Source organism: Fragaria vesca, linkage group LG4, assembly GCF_000184155.1.
Source record: "Fragaria vesca subsp. vesca linkage group LG4, FraVesHawaii_1.0, whole genome shotgun sequence".
Classification (NCBI taxonomy): Eukaryota; Viridiplantae; Streptophyta; class Magnoliopsida; order Rosales; family Rosaceae; genus Fragaria; species Fragaria vesca.
In genome coordinates, this window is record NC_020494.1 from 10,639,733 (window position 1) to 10,656,875 (window position 17,143).

General features: G+C 35.7%; 4 protein-coding genes across 4 annotated transcripts; all 4 read left to right on the forward strand.

The window, feature by feature from the left end:
- The first annotated feature begins 1,635 nt into the window (after window positions 1-1,635).
- On the forward strand, window positions 1,636-2,452 carry LOC101298593 (monothiol glutaredoxin-S2-like). Its single transcript, XM_004296758.1, has one exon. It carries the CDS (start codon window positions 1,776-1,778, stop codon window positions 2,082-2,084), a length of 309 nt encoding a protein of 102 aa, XP_004296806.1. The 5' UTR covers window positions 1,636-1,775; the 3' UTR covers window positions 2,085-2,452.
- Window positions 2,453-5,402: 2,950 nt separating this feature from the next.
- LOC101298880 (monothiol glutaredoxin-S2-like) lies at window positions 5,403-5,711 on the forward strand. Its single transcript, XM_004296759.1, has one exon. It carries the CDS (start codon window positions 5,403-5,405, stop codon window positions 5,709-5,711), a length of 309 nt encoding a protein of 102 aa, XP_004296807.1.
- Window positions 5,712-13,902: 8,191 nt separating this feature from the next.
- LOC101299174 (monothiol glutaredoxin-S2-like) lies at window positions 13,903-14,610 on the forward strand. The gene has a single exon (XM_004296760.1). It carries the CDS (start codon window positions 14,039-14,041, stop codon window positions 14,345-14,347), a length of 309 nt encoding a protein of 102 aa, XP_004296808.1. The 5' UTR covers window positions 13,903-14,038; the 3' UTR covers window positions 14,348-14,610.
- Window positions 14,611-16,556: 1,946 nt separating this feature from the next.
- On the forward strand, window positions 16,557-17,052 carry LOC101299464 (monothiol glutaredoxin-S2-like). The gene has a single exon (XM_004296761.1). It carries the CDS (start codon window positions 16,557-16,559, stop codon window positions 16,863-16,865), a length of 309 nt encoding a protein of 102 aa, XP_004296809.1. The 3' UTR covers window positions 16,866-17,052.
- The last annotated feature ends 91 nt before the right edge of the window (window positions 17,053-17,143 follow it).

Here is a 17,143-nt window from a genome sequence, read left to right on the forward strand (position 1 = left end):
GAGCTTTTCAATTGATGGGGATCAATATTCATGCACTCTTCTAGAATGAGATCGATGACAGACGACCGATGACATATATATCATGCATCATCTAGAATTATCCGAGTCCAAAATTAATTTTTATGAATTATTAATTATTACTTCTCTGAATCAACTAAAATTATTTTTCTTGGATAAAAATTGAAATTTCATACAAAAGGAATCAAACTTTACATTATTTTTGGATCTTAAAATCAGACTTTGGATCCAACAAAATTTCACCCCTAATTTAAAGCTTAATGCATGTACGTGTTAATATATTTAACCAAAACAGATACAGTATTTGCTAATCATGTTCTCGGATTTCTTGGATGATGTAGTCTGGTCTAACCTTATGTCGACTGAGAAATAACAATTTGGACTAAATTAAAGGCAACTACATACACATCAATTTACATGGAAAATATAGAGGATAACTTTGGGGACCTCATTTGTATGGCATGAGTCTGCCTTTCGCCATCGATGTGTGTCGTGTTGTTTTGGCCAGACGCATCATTGTGCGAGAGGGAGATAACACTTCTTTATTATCTCCAATGATGAACCTAAAAATTAATTTTCATATTGTCAAATTACATTTAGTATTACGTATATTGGGTCTGTATTATATTCCTTTGAAACACAAGAAATAATGGAAACCCTATGAACAGTCATGATCATATTCTTGGATTGTACCTTATGATTTCCATGAAATTAACCACATATATGCAACATTTGTATATAACTTTCTCTCCTCCCTTTTCATGAATTGGAAGCGAATCCATATAGAAAAAGGAGGTCCCAATTGGATAAATCCAACTAGCTAGTCTCTCCAACTCGATCATCGATATCCATCAGATATATGCTGCAGGATAATGATAGATATGCCAAGAAGTTAATGACCTCAAGTTAAGGCCTTGCTACAAGCTCACTACAAGAAAAAGAGAGAAAGATCGAAAAGAATGCACATATTTAGGCACATAAAACAAGATATATAAGAAGGTGAATCGCCGTACAAAGGACACGTTGTTGTTAACTTCCGTATGCATAGATTCGAAGTTGTGCATTCGAACTTTAATCTCTGTAGTGCATCCGATCGTTGTCAAGTAATGATGTTATAACCAATCCAATATCTTCGAACCCAAATATTATATAAATCACAATAATCAAATTGAAATTACAAACAATAAAAAATATGAAATTGAAATTACTAACTTAAACAGATAGAGGCTTGCGAAACAGTGACCTAAGACAGAAATTCGCCTATCTTTTAACTATATATATGTCTATATATAAATATAGTTTATTTTCTATTAGAAAAACCCAACAGAAAACCCACCAAGCTCAATCAAGCATTTACATCAATTTAATTAGTCACAAGGAGAGTACCTTATAAAGACCACCACTTTTAGTTCTTCTTCCATGTGTGGGATTTAGTTCCAACAAATGATATATACATCCATTTGTGAAATATCTAATCAAACATTTTCTTGTTTTCCTTCACTTTCAAAACCCTTTAATTTCTATCTGATTCTGAGCAAATGCCAATCCACACCCCCATTCCATCGCCTATATAAACACTTCCAAGACACCCCAAAACTCACTCCAACAAAACCTCATCAAGTATAACTAGTACGTACTGCAACCATATACTCCACGCTCCACATTTCTCAGTTACTCACCCATTAGCATTACATACTTTGCCTTGTTTGATATATACATTGTTGTTTTGGACCTTACCGAAAGACGATTAACTTGCAATGGAGGCGGTGACAAAGATGGTGTCCGAGAGACCGGTGGTGATCTTCAGCAAGAGCTCATGCTGCATAAGCCACTCAATCAAGACCTTGCTTTCCGACTTTGGGGTGAACCCAGCAGTGTATGAGCTTGATGAGATGCAAAGAGGGAGAGAAATAGAGCAAGCTCTGTTGAGGCTCGGGTGCAGCCCATCTGTTCCGGCTGTGTTCATTGGTGGCGAATTTGTTGGCGGAGCCAATGAAGTCATGAGTCTTCATCTTAAGCGCTCCTTAATCCCAATGCTTAAGCGTGTCGGTGCATTGTGGGTTTAATTTGTTGGCGGAGCCAATGAAGTCATGAGTCGTCATCATCATGTTAGCTAAGCACTTCCTGTCAAGAATCTTAATTAGTTATGCATGCATAAGAGATTAAGTGTGGGATAATTATATATGACATATAGAGCCTGTGAGAGATTTTATTTTTATTTTTTTAAATAAGGCTACTATTTCTACTTAATTAGTATTAAGTACTCTTACTAGCTTGAAAGGGTTATTAGCCTTTTTGTGATCCAATGTACTTCGTGTTATTTTCCCAAACACCAATTGAAGGGGTTGATATTTGTGTTCAACTCAGTATTGGTATGGGAAGGAGAATATATATATATATATATATATATATATATATATATATATATATGTTAACCAAGTTGGTATTATTACATTTCTCATGCAATGTAGATCAATACATGTATGCATAATTGGTAGTAAGGCTCGCAGTTCCAAAGACTTCATGTTGAGTTGTGCATATATGCCTATGAAGGATATTCAATTTAATCAAGGCATTACCTTACAAGGAGATGTTCTCAACTTCTACTAATAAGGATATATCAAAGTAATTAGATGGCATTGCTAGCTCATTATCAAAGACAGCTCCCCTCATGAATTTATGATGTGTTATCTAAACCAAGTGGATGTGAAATTAGTAAGCCTGAAAAGATGGAAGTCTATATATATGAATATTTGAATGCAGGACTTCAGTGCGTACGTACTAGTTGAAGGGAAAAGAACACAGATGATTTGTAAATTACAGTATTCGCTATACCAACTTAAACAGGCTATCAAACAAATGATATCTAAAATTTCCTTTGGTTTAAATATGTTTTAGATTATATGTCGGGGTGACATTTCTTGGGTTTCAATTTCAAGTAGTTCCTCTCAGATATGGGGGCACAAAACAAGTTAAATAGGAGCTAGGAAGTTAATTAACTCAATTAGCTAGTTACATTACTGCATGTTAGGTTTCTAAGCCATGATTACTAATAGTTAAGTTTCTCCGGTTCACACGTGTATATGAGATTTGCCTTCTGCAGTCCTGCTATTTCAATTGAACCACGAAACACGAGGGGAAAATAATATCGTAAGATTCCTAAATTATAAGAATTATATTGTGATTTGAGTACAGATTTCTATTTAGGACTTGGGATTCAACACTGTATTTCTGAGTTCTGAGAATATTGTGCTGCCCTTGGACTGAGAACATACACCTTTGTCGGAGGGCCTTGGGTTGTTTACGCAGATATGAATTAATGGAGATGGTAACTGCCATTGGACTGGGTTCATGTTCATAACTCAATTTCTTAAACACTTTGCATGTGCTGATAGAATCAAGTGACACATTTGAGTGATTTGACAAGAATTGTTGCCAGCACCAATTAAGAAGCACGAATCACCGCCAATCTTAATAAGATGTTTGTATAGTAAACGTTGATGGAACAAATTAAACATATGTGGATGATCATTATATGCATCCGTAGCAGTTAGCAAGCAGCTAGCTAGGGATCTGATTTGGTTCGCTAACAGAAAATGATTAATGAACACTTGTATATAGATTTCTATTCCTCTTCTTCTTCTTTTTTCCCATGATCCGCATTAAGATTTGGGCGGAGATAGTGTTCTGAGTATTGGTATCTAGAAAAGCAACGTTAAAGAAAGCTACAGGAAAGGGCCTGATGAGCCTCATCCCTTTCTTCCTCATGCATCTTTTCTTTCAGTGATCGAGAGCTAGAGAATCTGTACAGGATCTGTACCTCATGCCCTCACCAAACCAGCTAATAATCTTAGATTGTGATGCCACGATCCGTCCTTGCAATCTTTATCTGTAAATTAAGCTAAAAAGTTGACATTCGATCATTCTTTTTCCAACTTACACTATGACACTAGCTTTCCTCCTTTTAGTTCATAACGTAGATCTTATCCCTCTTATCAGGTTCTTACATATCTATATTAAAACCTTGTGATCGATGTACAGTCCAGGAGCCTTATTGACAGCTTTTCCGATCTGTAGCTTCTCCCAGTTGGGGCCATTTTAGATCAATCCCTGGCGAGATAGAACTCCTCAAAGCATTTTGTAGAGATCTTCTGTATATATTAGGTATACTTTTGACGTTCCCATCAATATTGTGTCCAATATTCGAATTGGTGATGCAAAGCTGGAAAATAAATAAAGTTAGGGCCGGGGCTTCCAGTTGATGGGGAATATAGTCCTGCAGTCTTTTCCATCGAGATGACTCACATACCATGTATTGAACCCTAGAGTATAAGAATAGGCAATTGACAGGAAAATATATAATGAAAGAAGCAAAGAGGTGTTGTCTGGAACGTGTCATCGACATGGCTTCTCTAGCTAGCTTATATATTCATAATTACTTAGATAATTGAAAATTTTCTCTTTACAAAAAATAATCAAGATTTCAATATAAATAGCTAGTTATGCTATACATAGCAGTATAGCTGTATATGATTTAAAACAGTGTCCTTTTCATGATTGGATTCGATCAAATGCAAGAAGGAAAAGGAGGTCCCAATTGGATAAATCCAACAATTCTCTCCGACTCAGAAAATATTCGAGCTGCAGAATAGATACAAAATGAAACACCATGCAGATCTATATATGATCATATCAAATTTCCATGAGCACAAATATATTAAGTATTAATGATTACTAATGGAATATAACACCCTAGTAGGAAAAGTAACCTATATTTACGTGATTCGTGTGATTTTTTACGATAATAAGCATATCGAAAAAAGCATGCGAATCGTTTTTCCTCGTTACTAATAGAAATGAAGCAACATACACCAAATGAGAAACAAAAACGAAGAACAAAATGCATATATGGCAGTAAGGTAAGGATCGATGGACCATATCTAGGATAAGAATATATGTGAAACCGTACCAAGGACGCGTCTTTTTATCCGTATGTTAAAATTCGACATTGTGCATTCAACTTTGATTCTCTTAGCTAGTGCAGCTTTTGGATAGCTGTCTAGAAATGATCGATATCAAAGTTTGTGAAATCACAAAATCAAATTGAACATTCTTATTTTCCTTCTTTATCAAAACCCTTTAACTTTTAGACAATGCCAATCAACTCTCCCCCATCTCCTATATATACACTTCCATGGCACTCCATAACTCACAAACACATCAAACACCTCACCATTACAGATTCCTCCGAAAGCTCTAATCTCTATTTCCTCCGAAATCTAAACACATTTCACTTACCAACCGGCCGTTTCCATTAGCTTACACTTCGTCTTCTAGTCATTACATATTCACCTTGTTTACCGGAAGAAAGCTGCTAGCTAGCAATGGAGGCGGTGACAAAGATGGCGTCCGAGAGACCAGTGGTGATCTTCAGTAAGAGCTCATGCTGCATGAGCCACTCAATCAAGACCTTGCTTTCCGACTTTGGGGTGAACCCAGCAGTGTATGAGCTTGATGAGATGCAAAGAGGGAGAGAAATAGAGCAAGTTCTGTTGAGGCTCGGATGCAGCCCATCTGTGCCGGCTGTGTTCATTGGTGGCGAATTTGTTGGCGGAGCCAATGAAGTGATGAGTCTTCATCTTAAGCGCTCCTTAATCCCCATGCTTAAGCGCGTTGGTGCATTATGGGTTTGATCAATCTAATCACCAAGTTAACCAAGTACCTGCATGACAAGCACGCTAATAAGAATGCTAGCTATGCACGAGAGATAAGATATAGAGAAAGTGAGAGTTCTTTTTTCAAAATAAGGGTAACTATAGCTACTTGATTAGTACTAAGTATTACTCTTAATTGCTGTTTTGTAACACATGTAAGGCCTGGTGTTATTTTCTCAAATACCTTGACAATGGTGTGTGAGTATTAGAATATCGATCCGAATTGATACTCTCTTTCATTGTATCTGTCGACTGAACAATCTTTTATGGGATAATCTTAGAGTTTATTTGGTCTGCAGTGTCTGCAGTTTCAATATGCACCAGATTATTTGCCATCCATCTACGTCCAATTAACCAACTATCACTGATTACTTTTGATAGGCATATTGGATACCATGCCAGGAGAAACATCAATGATCTTGAGAAAACCAATCCTAAAATGATCTTGTATAAACTTATGGATACCAGGAGAAACATATAACTGCAATCAAAGAACTGTAAGTAAATGAAGGTTAGGGTTTAAAAAACTTGATGGATTATAATTGTAAAATATGGATTTTGGGAAAGAATGAGGGAGCGAAGTAACTAAAGAGAATGAATAATGAGGATTAGATCGAGTCTCTAACACACTAACTGGTTGACTAGTAGTACACCAGAGACGTACTCCTTGAAACAAAACTTGGATACGTACGGTATTTGCTTAAAGAGCTCGATCACCATGTAAGGTTCAAGCTTAACTCTAACTACGCATAGTTCCTACACTAAATGGTTAGGGCCTCCAGTTAGTTCTTATCATATCAGATTATATACCAATTGAGTTTTAACATGCGTATTAGAGCATTACTCAACAACACATAGATCAATGTCAAGCTAAATCTCGCTGCTATTTGTTGAAATATCAGTAGAGTAACTAGCTATCTAAGTAAAGGGGGCGTGAAGGAACTATAATTATGTTGCTCGATCAAGTCAGCCCATTCGGCAAAGGCTATTTCTTTCAATACTAGTATAGCCTAGCTAGTTCAAATAATTTTGTTTGCTAACATCTATCAAACTATATTTGAATTTGTATTCAGAGTTACAGCTAGGTAACTGGGCTGCCATTCCCCGTTTACAAAGATTCGATCGAATACTATGCATGATTACCACATTCATATACTGCTAAAATTGCAGCTTGGTCGACCTCTGTTGTCAACATCGATCAATTATTGAGATAATAAACCCTTAATTAACCCCCTTTTCATTAGAAGAAACCAGCTGCACCAATGAAGCAAGCATCTCAGAACGATATTTGTGAATGTAAGTCTGTGGATAAAGAATGATTAAGTGATGCCATAGGCTTTAGCAAGCCAATGATCAATATATATTATTTTGTTCGATAATAGAGATGACAGAATACGTAGTTGGATAGTGATCTTTATTCTGAAGTAGTATAAATTCTGTCTGTTTCGTTTCTGCAAATGGAAGCACGAAAGTGGTGTTTTCGTTCTCTCTTTTTGTCTCTGAGATGGGAATAATAAGATGACGATGGAGAGAAGCTGTACAGGGGCCTCTAGTAGTACTACTGTACGCCTGTACCTCACCAACCCAGATTTGAAGAACCCTAATTTTTATAATTGTGATGCCACGATCCGTCCTCGCATTTCTTTATCTCTATAGCTGAAGGTAGCAGCAAAAAGTTGACATTCTTATGCAACTCATACCACACCACTATGACACTAGCCAGCCAGCCACCTCCATCCTTTAATGATTATCCTTATCCCTCTAGCTAGATCTCTCATTTAGTTTCACACTAATGCATGCATGCCCTGATATGCAAGTAGTACGATAGAGCATCAGTGAATGTACGGCCAAGAACCCCAAAAATATAAGGGTGACCCTTGGCTTCCTATTTGGGCCATTTTATACAACTATGCCGGCCGTTCCTTCACAAAGGCAGTGGCTAGGTATTCTCTGCAATATCTGCATATATGAGATCGTGCTCGCTCATAGATATCCCAACGAATATATACACGTATATATATATATATTATATATAATATATATATATTGAATTATAAATAAGAGAAAATTAGATTAAAACCCAAAATACTAGACCTCTTTTAAGATAAACTCATACATATTTTTCTTTCATTTTACACCCACTCCACATAAGCAAACTTACTATATAGAGCATATGTCTATAATTAATAGTTTTCTTCATTTTTTTAGTTTCTCTGATTTGCCCTTCAGATGATATAAAGCTAAATTTGGTATATTTCTCAATTTTAGCATCAATTTGAAACTCAAATATTGAGCTAAAATTTAGTTGGATTTAACTTTATCATAATCAATTACATTCTTTAATTTTTTACCTTTGTTATTTACTAACTTGAGTGTATATATATGTTATATATAGAAGTATGTCATTTGTAATAGAATGATTCTTTTCATTCTTAAGCTCACATTTGGTGTCTCTCTACATAGTCGAAAAATGTCTGATTGTAAGGTACACGTTCTTGTTCTTTGATTAATTTTCTTCTTTTTAGGTATATTATTATATCATTTCTCATCTTGATCGAGAGAATATTTACATTTCTAATGTACCTACTAATATACTTATTAAGTAGGACATGATATGATAATATACCTAAAAAGAAGAAACCCAAAATTGGGTATAGGGTATAGGGTTTAGGGTTTAGGATATAGGGTTTAGGGTTTAGGGTATAGGGTATAGGGTTTAGGGTTTAGGGCTTAGGGCTTAGGGCTTAGGGCTTAGGGCTTAGGGCTTAGGGCTTACGGTAACACTATAATTTCTTCTTTCTACTCAAATAATCAGATATCTTATTTATATTATATTTTACCTTATGTATAGATCATAGAATGTATTCATTTCACCTAGATTTTTTCATAAAAATAAAGAAAACAACATGATTCTTGCAAATTAATTGAAAAATGTTAGTGTTAAAAGAAAAACTTATAATCAAGGTATTTAAGAAAACATCAATTAAGCTTATTTATTATGTTTATATGTTATAGTTGAATGGTGACAATAGTGTAAAATTTAGAAAAAATAGGATATAATATGTATCATAATTGATACATTTTAGATGTCTATCAGAAAAGAATATTATGTGGGTTTTATTTAAAACCACTCTTCAAAATTAGGTGTATGTGAAAATCCCCCTATAAATAATTACTTCTGAATCAACTGAAATTAGTTTTCTTCTATATAAATTGAAATTTCATACTTTCATACATAAGGAATCAAACTTTACATTTGTCGATCTTTCTTGGGGTGTTTGCTCGGCACTTATTTGTTTCTTCTGTTGAATATTATTATTTTTGGATCTTAAAATCAGACTTTTAATCCAACAAAATTTCACCCCTAATTTAAAGCTTAATGCATGTACGTGTTAATATATTTAACCAAAACAGATGCAGTATTTGCTAAACATGTACTCGGATTTCTTGGATGTAGTCTGGTCTAACCTTATGTCGACTCAGAAATAACAATTTGGACTAAATTAAAGGCAACAACATACACATCAATACTTTAGGGACCTCATTTGTATGGCATGAGTCTGCCTTTCGCCGTCGATGTGCGTTGTGTTGTTTTGGCCGGACGCGTCATTATGCGAGAGGGAGATGACACTTTTTTATTATCTCTAATGATAAACTTAGAAATTTCCATATTTTTAAATCACCATCAATATTACGTATATTGGGTCTGTATTTTATTCCTTGAAACAAAAGAAATAATGGAACTCCTATGATCAGACATGATCATATTCTTGGATTGTAGCTTATGATTTCCATGAAATTAACACATATATGCAAACATTTGTATATAACTTTCTCTCTATGCATGTTTCCTTTTCATGAATTGGAAGCGAATCCATATAGAGAAAGGAGGTCCCAATTGGATAAATCCCTCTAGGTATATATGGTGTGTATGTCTTGTGTGTGTGTCTATATGTGCTGAGCTTCATTCAGGCACGGAACCAGGGGTAGGGTAAGGTATGCTGCAGCCTACCCCCAATTTTTAGACTGGCAAAAATTCAATATTTATACATGCTATAACAAGCTGCCTTAAAAAGGACGGTCTCCCTCTATATACATCGAAGCCTTGCTACTAACATGCATTGAAAAAACAAAAAAACTTCTACGTACTACTCAAAGTTCTCTATTCTCTTATACCACCAAAGGAGTCGATATATTCTTTATGTTATTGCTAAGTTCAGTAGAACAATAAACAACTCGTTAACTTTTGTCTCTATACATCAATAAGTAAGACTTAAACCAAGAAACATGCCCATATCAGAGCTCAGTATGCTCAGAAGCTCCTTATTTAGTTGTTTTGATGTTTCTTTTTCTGAGTTGTGTTTTAGTGATAGATCAATATCAAAATTTTACGCCAAGAAAGTTCTCATAAAATTAAATCCATATTTTCATAAAACTATTGTCATTATGAGTAATATTCCAAGTTCAGATTAACAATAGCATAATAGAACCGTGTTTTAACAAGTGTTATGTACTTGAGATATCCCATCATATTAGAGTAGTCTCTGCTAAACTTTAAAGAAATTTTTCCTTTGGCAACGTAAGATAACTCTAGCCTACACCGATTCTAATTCTTGGTTCCGTTCCTGGGTTCCGTTCCTGGCTTCATTCCTGTAATGGTAAAATTCCATCGCATAAATAAATAAATGGTTTATTCTAGTAGTGCTGTAGTGAACATCCTCTCATTGACACTTTGGGTACCTAAGCTGGAGAGAATATCGACCTTTTCTGAGTGTTATACGTACGACCCATGGCTGCATATGCATTGCCCTTGTATGCAAGTAGTACAATAGAGCATCAGTGAACGTACGGTCAAGAACCCCAAAAATATAAGACCGACTCTTGGCCTCCCGTTCGGGCCATTTTATACATCGATCTATGCCGCCATGTCGGCCGTTCCTTCAGAAAGTACGTATTCTGCAATCTGCATATATAAGATCGAGCTCATATCCCAGATCAGAATATATACACGTATATAACCAGATATGGATCAATATCACATGCCAATATATATTCCTATTGCAAAGCTGCTTTTCAATTGATGGGGATCAATATTCATGCACTCAACGATCGATGACATATATATCATGCATCATCTAGAGTTTTCCGAGTCCAACTTAACTTTTATGAATTATTTAGTAATTACTTCTGAATCAACTGAAATTATTTTTCTTCTATATATAAATTGAAATTTCATACATAATTAAGGAATCAAACTGTACATATTAGTCGATCGTTCTTTGAGTGTTTCTTCTGTGTAAAATTTATTATTTTTGGATCTTAAAAATCAGACTTTGCAATCCAACATAATTTCACCCCTAGCTAGTTTAAAGCTTAATGCATGTGTTAATATATTTAACCAAAACAGATCCAGTAGTGTTTGCTAATCATGTTATCATGTACTCGGATTTCTTGAATGATGTAGTCTAGTCTAACCATGTCGACTCAGAAATAACTTCTTCTTTTTTTAAATAAATAATTGCATTTGTAGCTAGATTTGGACTAAATTAAAGGCAACTACATACCTATCTACATGGTAAATATAGAGGATAACTTTGGGGACCTCACCTCATATGTATGGCATGAGTCTGCCTTTCTCCGTCGATGTGCGTAGTGTTGTTTTTGCCGGACGTGTCATTGAGCGAGATGGAGATGACACTTCTTTATTATCTCCAATGATGAACCTAAAAATTAATTTTCACATTGTCAAATCACCGTTAGTATTACGTATATTGGGTCTGTATTATATTCCTTGAAACACAAGAAATAATTGAAACCCTATGAACAATCATGATCATATTCTTGGATTGTAGCTTATGATTTCCATGAAATTAGCCACAATATGCAACATTTGTATATAACTTTCTCTCTTCCCTTTTCATGAATTGGAAGCGAATCCATATAGAAAAAGGAGGTCCCAATTGGATAAAGCCAACTAGCTAGCCTCTCCAACTCGATCATCGATATCCACCAGATATATGCTGCAGGATAATGATAGATATGCCAAGAACTTAATGACCTCAAGTTAAGGCCTTGCTACAAGCTCACTACAAGAAAAAGAGAGAAAGATCGAAAAGAATGCACATATTTAGGCACATAAAACAAGATATATAAGAAGGTGAATCGCCGTACAAAGGACACGTCTTTGTTAACTTCCGTATGCAAAGATGGATGTGAAATTAGTAAGCCTGAAAAGATGGAAGTCTACATATATGAATATTTGAAAGCAAGACTTCAGTGCGTAAGTACTAGTTGAAGGGAAAAGAACACGATGATTTGTAGATTACAGAATTCGCTATACCAACTTAAACACGCTATCAAACAAATGATATCTAAGATTTCCTTCGGTTTAAATATGTTTTATTAGATTATATGTCGGGGTGACATTTCTTGGTTTTCAATTTAAACTTTAAAGAAGTTCCTCTCAGATATCGGGGCAAAACAAGTTAAATAGGAACTAGGAAGTTAATTAACTTAATTAATTAGTTACGTGTACTGCATGATAGGTTTCTAAGCCATAATTACTAATTGTTAAGTAGCTCCAGTTCACACATATGAGATTTGCCTCATCCCTTTCGATCTTCCGATCATGCGTCTTAATTTTTTCTTTCAGTGAGAGCTTGAGAATCTGTACAGGCCGTCTGTACCTCACGCCCTCACCAAACCAGAAAAACCCTAATAATCTTAGATTGTGATGCCACGATCCGTCCTCGCATTCTTTATCTGTAAATTAAGCTAAAAAGTTGACATTCGATATATCATTCTTTTTCCAACTTACACTATGACACTAGCTTACCTCCTTTACACTATGACACTATCCCTCTCTTATCAGCTGGTTCTTACGGTGCAGGAGCCTTACTGAAAGCCTTTCCAATCTCTAGCTTCTCCCAGTTGGGGTCATTTTAAATCAATCCCTGGGGAGATAGAACTCCCCAAAGCATTTTGCAGAGATCTTCTGTGTACAGTTGTGGCCAATATTCGAAAAGTGGTGATGCAAAGCTGGAAAATAAATAAAATTAGGGGATTTCCAGTTGATGGGGAATATAGTCCTGCAGTCTTTTCCATCGAAATATATGACTTAAACCCTAGAGTATTAAGAATAGGCAATTGACAGGAAAAGATATAATGATAGATAAAGGATGACTTGGGTCTTATTGGCACCGATCTGCTCCTTTCGATTTCTATGTAAGACGCAAAGAGGGTGTTGTCTCCGGAACGTGTCATCGACATGGCTTCTCTAGCTATAGCTTATATATTCAATATTTTCTTAGATTATTGAAAATTTTCTCTTTACAAAACATAATCAAGAATTCGATCAATATAAATAGCTAGCTAGTTCTGCTATCAATAGCAGTATATAGGATGTAATACAGTGTACATACACATGCAATTTTCGATCTGTTTTCAAGCGTTTTGCTTTGTGTCCTTTTCATATTGGATTTGATCCAAGAAGGAAAAGGAGGTCCCAATTGGATAAATCCAACTATTCTCTCCGACTCAGAAAATATTCTAGCTGCAGAATAGCTATAGATACAAAATGAAACACCTGCAGATCTATATATGATCATATCAAATTTTCATGAGCACAAATTTATTAAGTATTAATGATTACTAATGGAATACTAACCTAAATTTACTTGATTCGTCTGATTATTATTATTTTTTATTTTTTTATTTTTTATTTTTTTTACGATACTAAGCATATCGAAATAAGCATGCGAATCGTTTTCCTCGTTACCAACAGAAATGAAGCAGTTGTCTCTATATAGATAAGTGATGTAAAATAATAAGCCACACAACACCAAAATGAGAAACAAAAACGAAGAACAAAATGCATATCTAGGATAAGAATTTATGTGAAGCCGTACCAAGGACACGTCTCTATATATCCGTATGTTGAAATTCGACAACGTGCATTCAACTTTGATTCTCTTAGCTAGTGCAACTTTTGGATAGCTTTCTAGAAATGATCGATCGAGTTTGTGTAATGACAAAATCAAATCGAACATTCTTATTTTCCTTCTCTATCAAAACCGTACCCTTTAACTTTTAGACAATGCCAATCAACTCTCCCCCATCTCCTATATATACACTTCCATGGCACTCCATAACTTACAAACACATCAAACACCTCACCAATACACATTCATCTGAAAGCTCTACTTTCCTCTGAATCTAAACACATTTCACTTACCAATTAGCATACACTTCGCCTTCGAGTCATTACATTTTCGCCTTGTTTACTGGAAGAAAGCTGCTAGCTAGCAATGGAGGCGGTGACAAAGATGGCGTCCGAGAGACCGGTGGTGATTTTCAGCAAGAGCTCATGCTGCATGAGCCACTCAATCAAGACATTGCTTTCCGACTTTGGGGTGAACCCAGCAGTGTATGAGCTTGATGAGATGCAAAGAGGGAGAGAAATAGAGCAAGCTCTGTTGAGGCTCGGATGCAGCCCATCTGTGCCGGCTGTGTTCATTGGTGGCGAATTTGTTGGCGGAGCCAATGAAGTGATGAGTCTTCATCTTAAGCGCTCCTTAATCCCCATGCTTAAGCGCGTCGGTGCATTATGGGTTTGATCAATCTCATCATCAAGAAAACCAAGTACCTGCATGACAAGCACGCTAATAAGAATGCTAGCTATGCACAAGAGATATAAGATATAGAGAAAGTGAGAGTTCTGTTTTCAAAATAAGGGTAACTATAGCTACTTGATTAGTACTAAGTACTACTCTTAATGGCTGTTTTGTAACACATGTAAGGCCTGGTGTTATTTTCTGAAACACCATGACGTACAATTGTGTTAAACACATTATAATATAATATTATTGGTGATTTGGTTATTAGCAATATGCAATGATGAGTTGTGAAGAGATATCACAGTTTCTCCAATTCCAAATGAGATGGGTGCAATGACTGAAATTAATCCTAGTATTTCAACCGGAATTCCATAAAGAATAACACAACCATCCTCCTATCATCAATGACTGAAATTAACAAAACTGAAAAATCCAGAAGACCCGACAAATCCCTATATATTCAAGAGTTAAGAATATTGTGTTGTGATGGTGCATTACTTGTGATAGAATTTTGGACTCTATTTAATTAGTAACAGTTGAGAATCTAAATTTTATTTGAGCCAACATACTACTCTAGCTAGGTTTTCATACTTGGACTTACTAGCCTTTTGTCAAATTAAGTTGTTTTAATTCTGCCACTCATCCTTCCAAACTGAAACACTGATAACTTCGAAATATTGAGCTTTGGGCCTTTACCCATGTTGGTAAAAACAAAAAATAGATGGAGAGTTAAAATCTTTATTATCTTCTTGGTAAATTCGTAATTTCTCTTCGCGAGGATAACATCCTAATACTGGTAATCAAACAACTAGCTAATATTGGTTCACGTGTGGTGAAATTATGCATAAAATTAAAATCTCAACAATTATGCAAAAAAATTGGCATGATTCACATTTCGAAAATCTAAATAACTGTTGAGAATACTCTTCACATTCGCATGCATGATTTTCATGTCCGGTTAGTTGCATATACCTTCATATATACTGTAGTACGTAATTGTCTAATTGAGTAGGAGATAACCGTGTTCTAGCTAGGGTCATGGAACCCCAAGACGATGCTGACCCTTGGCCACCTCGTTAGGCCAGCTAAACTCTTGGTGATGAATTGAATTCCCTAAAGCATTTTGATCAAGACTTCTCACAAAGAATATATATGTATACGCATATATAGATACACTAGCACAATATACTAGCACAGAAACGCATGCATTAATTTGACATGAACGAAATTAGATATAGAGGGTAAATCGGGGGACCTCATGCATTTGGCAATATTGATCTGCCTTTCTCATTCCATGTACGACGAATTGTCTTTTGGTCTAGAACGTGTCATCAAATCAGTGACAGGAAGGTACCTTAGCTCATGTATACAGACACAGTATAGGTGTTCTAATTTACAAAACCTTTTTTCGATGGTGCTAATTTACAAAACCTTACCATTCCTTAGGTTTGAGCTCTTCTATAATATGCATTCTCTATTTTCCATCTCGCTTTCTGTTCACTTTTCATTAGTTGGATGCGAATCCTAGAAAAAGGAGGTCCCATTTGGATAAATCCAACTATTGTTTCCGACTCAGTAGATAGCAGCTAGCAGCAGATCGAATAGAAAGATCGATAAGCCCAAAAAAATCCACTACCAACCAGGCCATTATCGAAAATGAGCCACCTGCAGATCTTACATAGGAAGAAAGCTAAGGAGAAAGCAATTATAGATCGAGAAACATATGTTAAGAGATAAGATTGTGAAGCCGTACAAAGGAAACGTCTCTATTCATTTCCGTATGCAAATATGCGACAATGTGCAGGATGATGCTGTCCCAAGTTTGATTCTCCTCAGTGCTACTTTTGCAGAGTAGTCAATTAGATCGATCAATCAAAATATGTGTGAAATCAAATATCTAATCCAACATTCTTACTTCACTATCACAAGCCCTTTAACGTGCTTCTATCTGTTTGTGGCTACAAATTGCAATGCCCAATCCATGCACTCCCACCCATCACCTATATAAACACCTCCTTTACACCCCAAAGCTCACAAACAAATCAAACCCTCATCACTCTTTACGTTCCTCACAAACCTCCAATCGATCTCTATTTCCTCTAATTTACTTGAGCACCTTTCACGATTCATCAGACCCTAAAGGTGACATTGCATACGTTTTGCGTATCGTTACCTCGTTGCTTTGTTCACATTGTCTTGACATTTCACAATGGAGGTGGTGACAAAGTTGGCTTCCGAGAGACCTGTGGTGATCTTTAGCAAGAGCTCATGCTGCATGTCCTACACCATCAAGACCTTGTTTTGTGATTTTGGGGTCAACCCAGCAGTGCATGAGCTTGATGAGATGCAAAGAGGGAAAGAAATAGAGCAAGCTCTGTTGAGGCTCCGGTGCAGCCCATCTGTTCCGGCTGTGTTCATTGGTGGTGAATTTGTTGGCGGAGCCAATGAAGTCATGAGTCTTCATCTTAAACGCTCCTTAATCCCCATGCTTAAGCGCGTTGGCGCATTATGGGTTTGATCAATCAAACCATCAAGTTAACTAAGTATACTTGTATGACAAGCAAGCTATTAAGAATATTAATTAGATATGCACGAGAGATGTAAGTGACGGATTGATAATAATATATATGACATAATATGTGAGAGTAGTTCATATATCAATAAGAGTCCAAGACTACATAGGTTTTTTGTAATCCTATGATAGTGTTGTTTTATCAAAGACGTTGTGTTCAATTCGATCGGTGTATATAATGTATTGGTATTTTTTAAGTAAATGGTAAACGACTTATATACCAT

What these genes read in the sequence shown, in the direction of transcription:
- LOC101298593 (XM_004296758.1), top strand. Translation starts at nt 1,776, where the DNA reads ATGGAGGCGGTGACAAAGATGGTGTCCGAGAGACCGGTGGTGATCTTC.
- LOC101298880 (XM_004296759.1), top strand. Translation starts at nt 5,403, where the DNA reads ATGGAGGCGGTGACAAAGATGGCGTCCGAGAGACCAGTGGTGATCTTC.
- LOC101299174 (XM_004296760.1), top strand. Translation starts at nt 14,039, where the DNA reads ATGGAGGCGGTGACAAAGATGGCGTCCGAGAGACCGGTGGTGATTTTC.
- LOC101299464 (XM_004296761.1), top strand. Translation starts at nt 16,557, where the DNA reads ATGGAGGTGGTGACAAAGTTGGCTTCCGAGAGACCTGTGGTGATCTTT.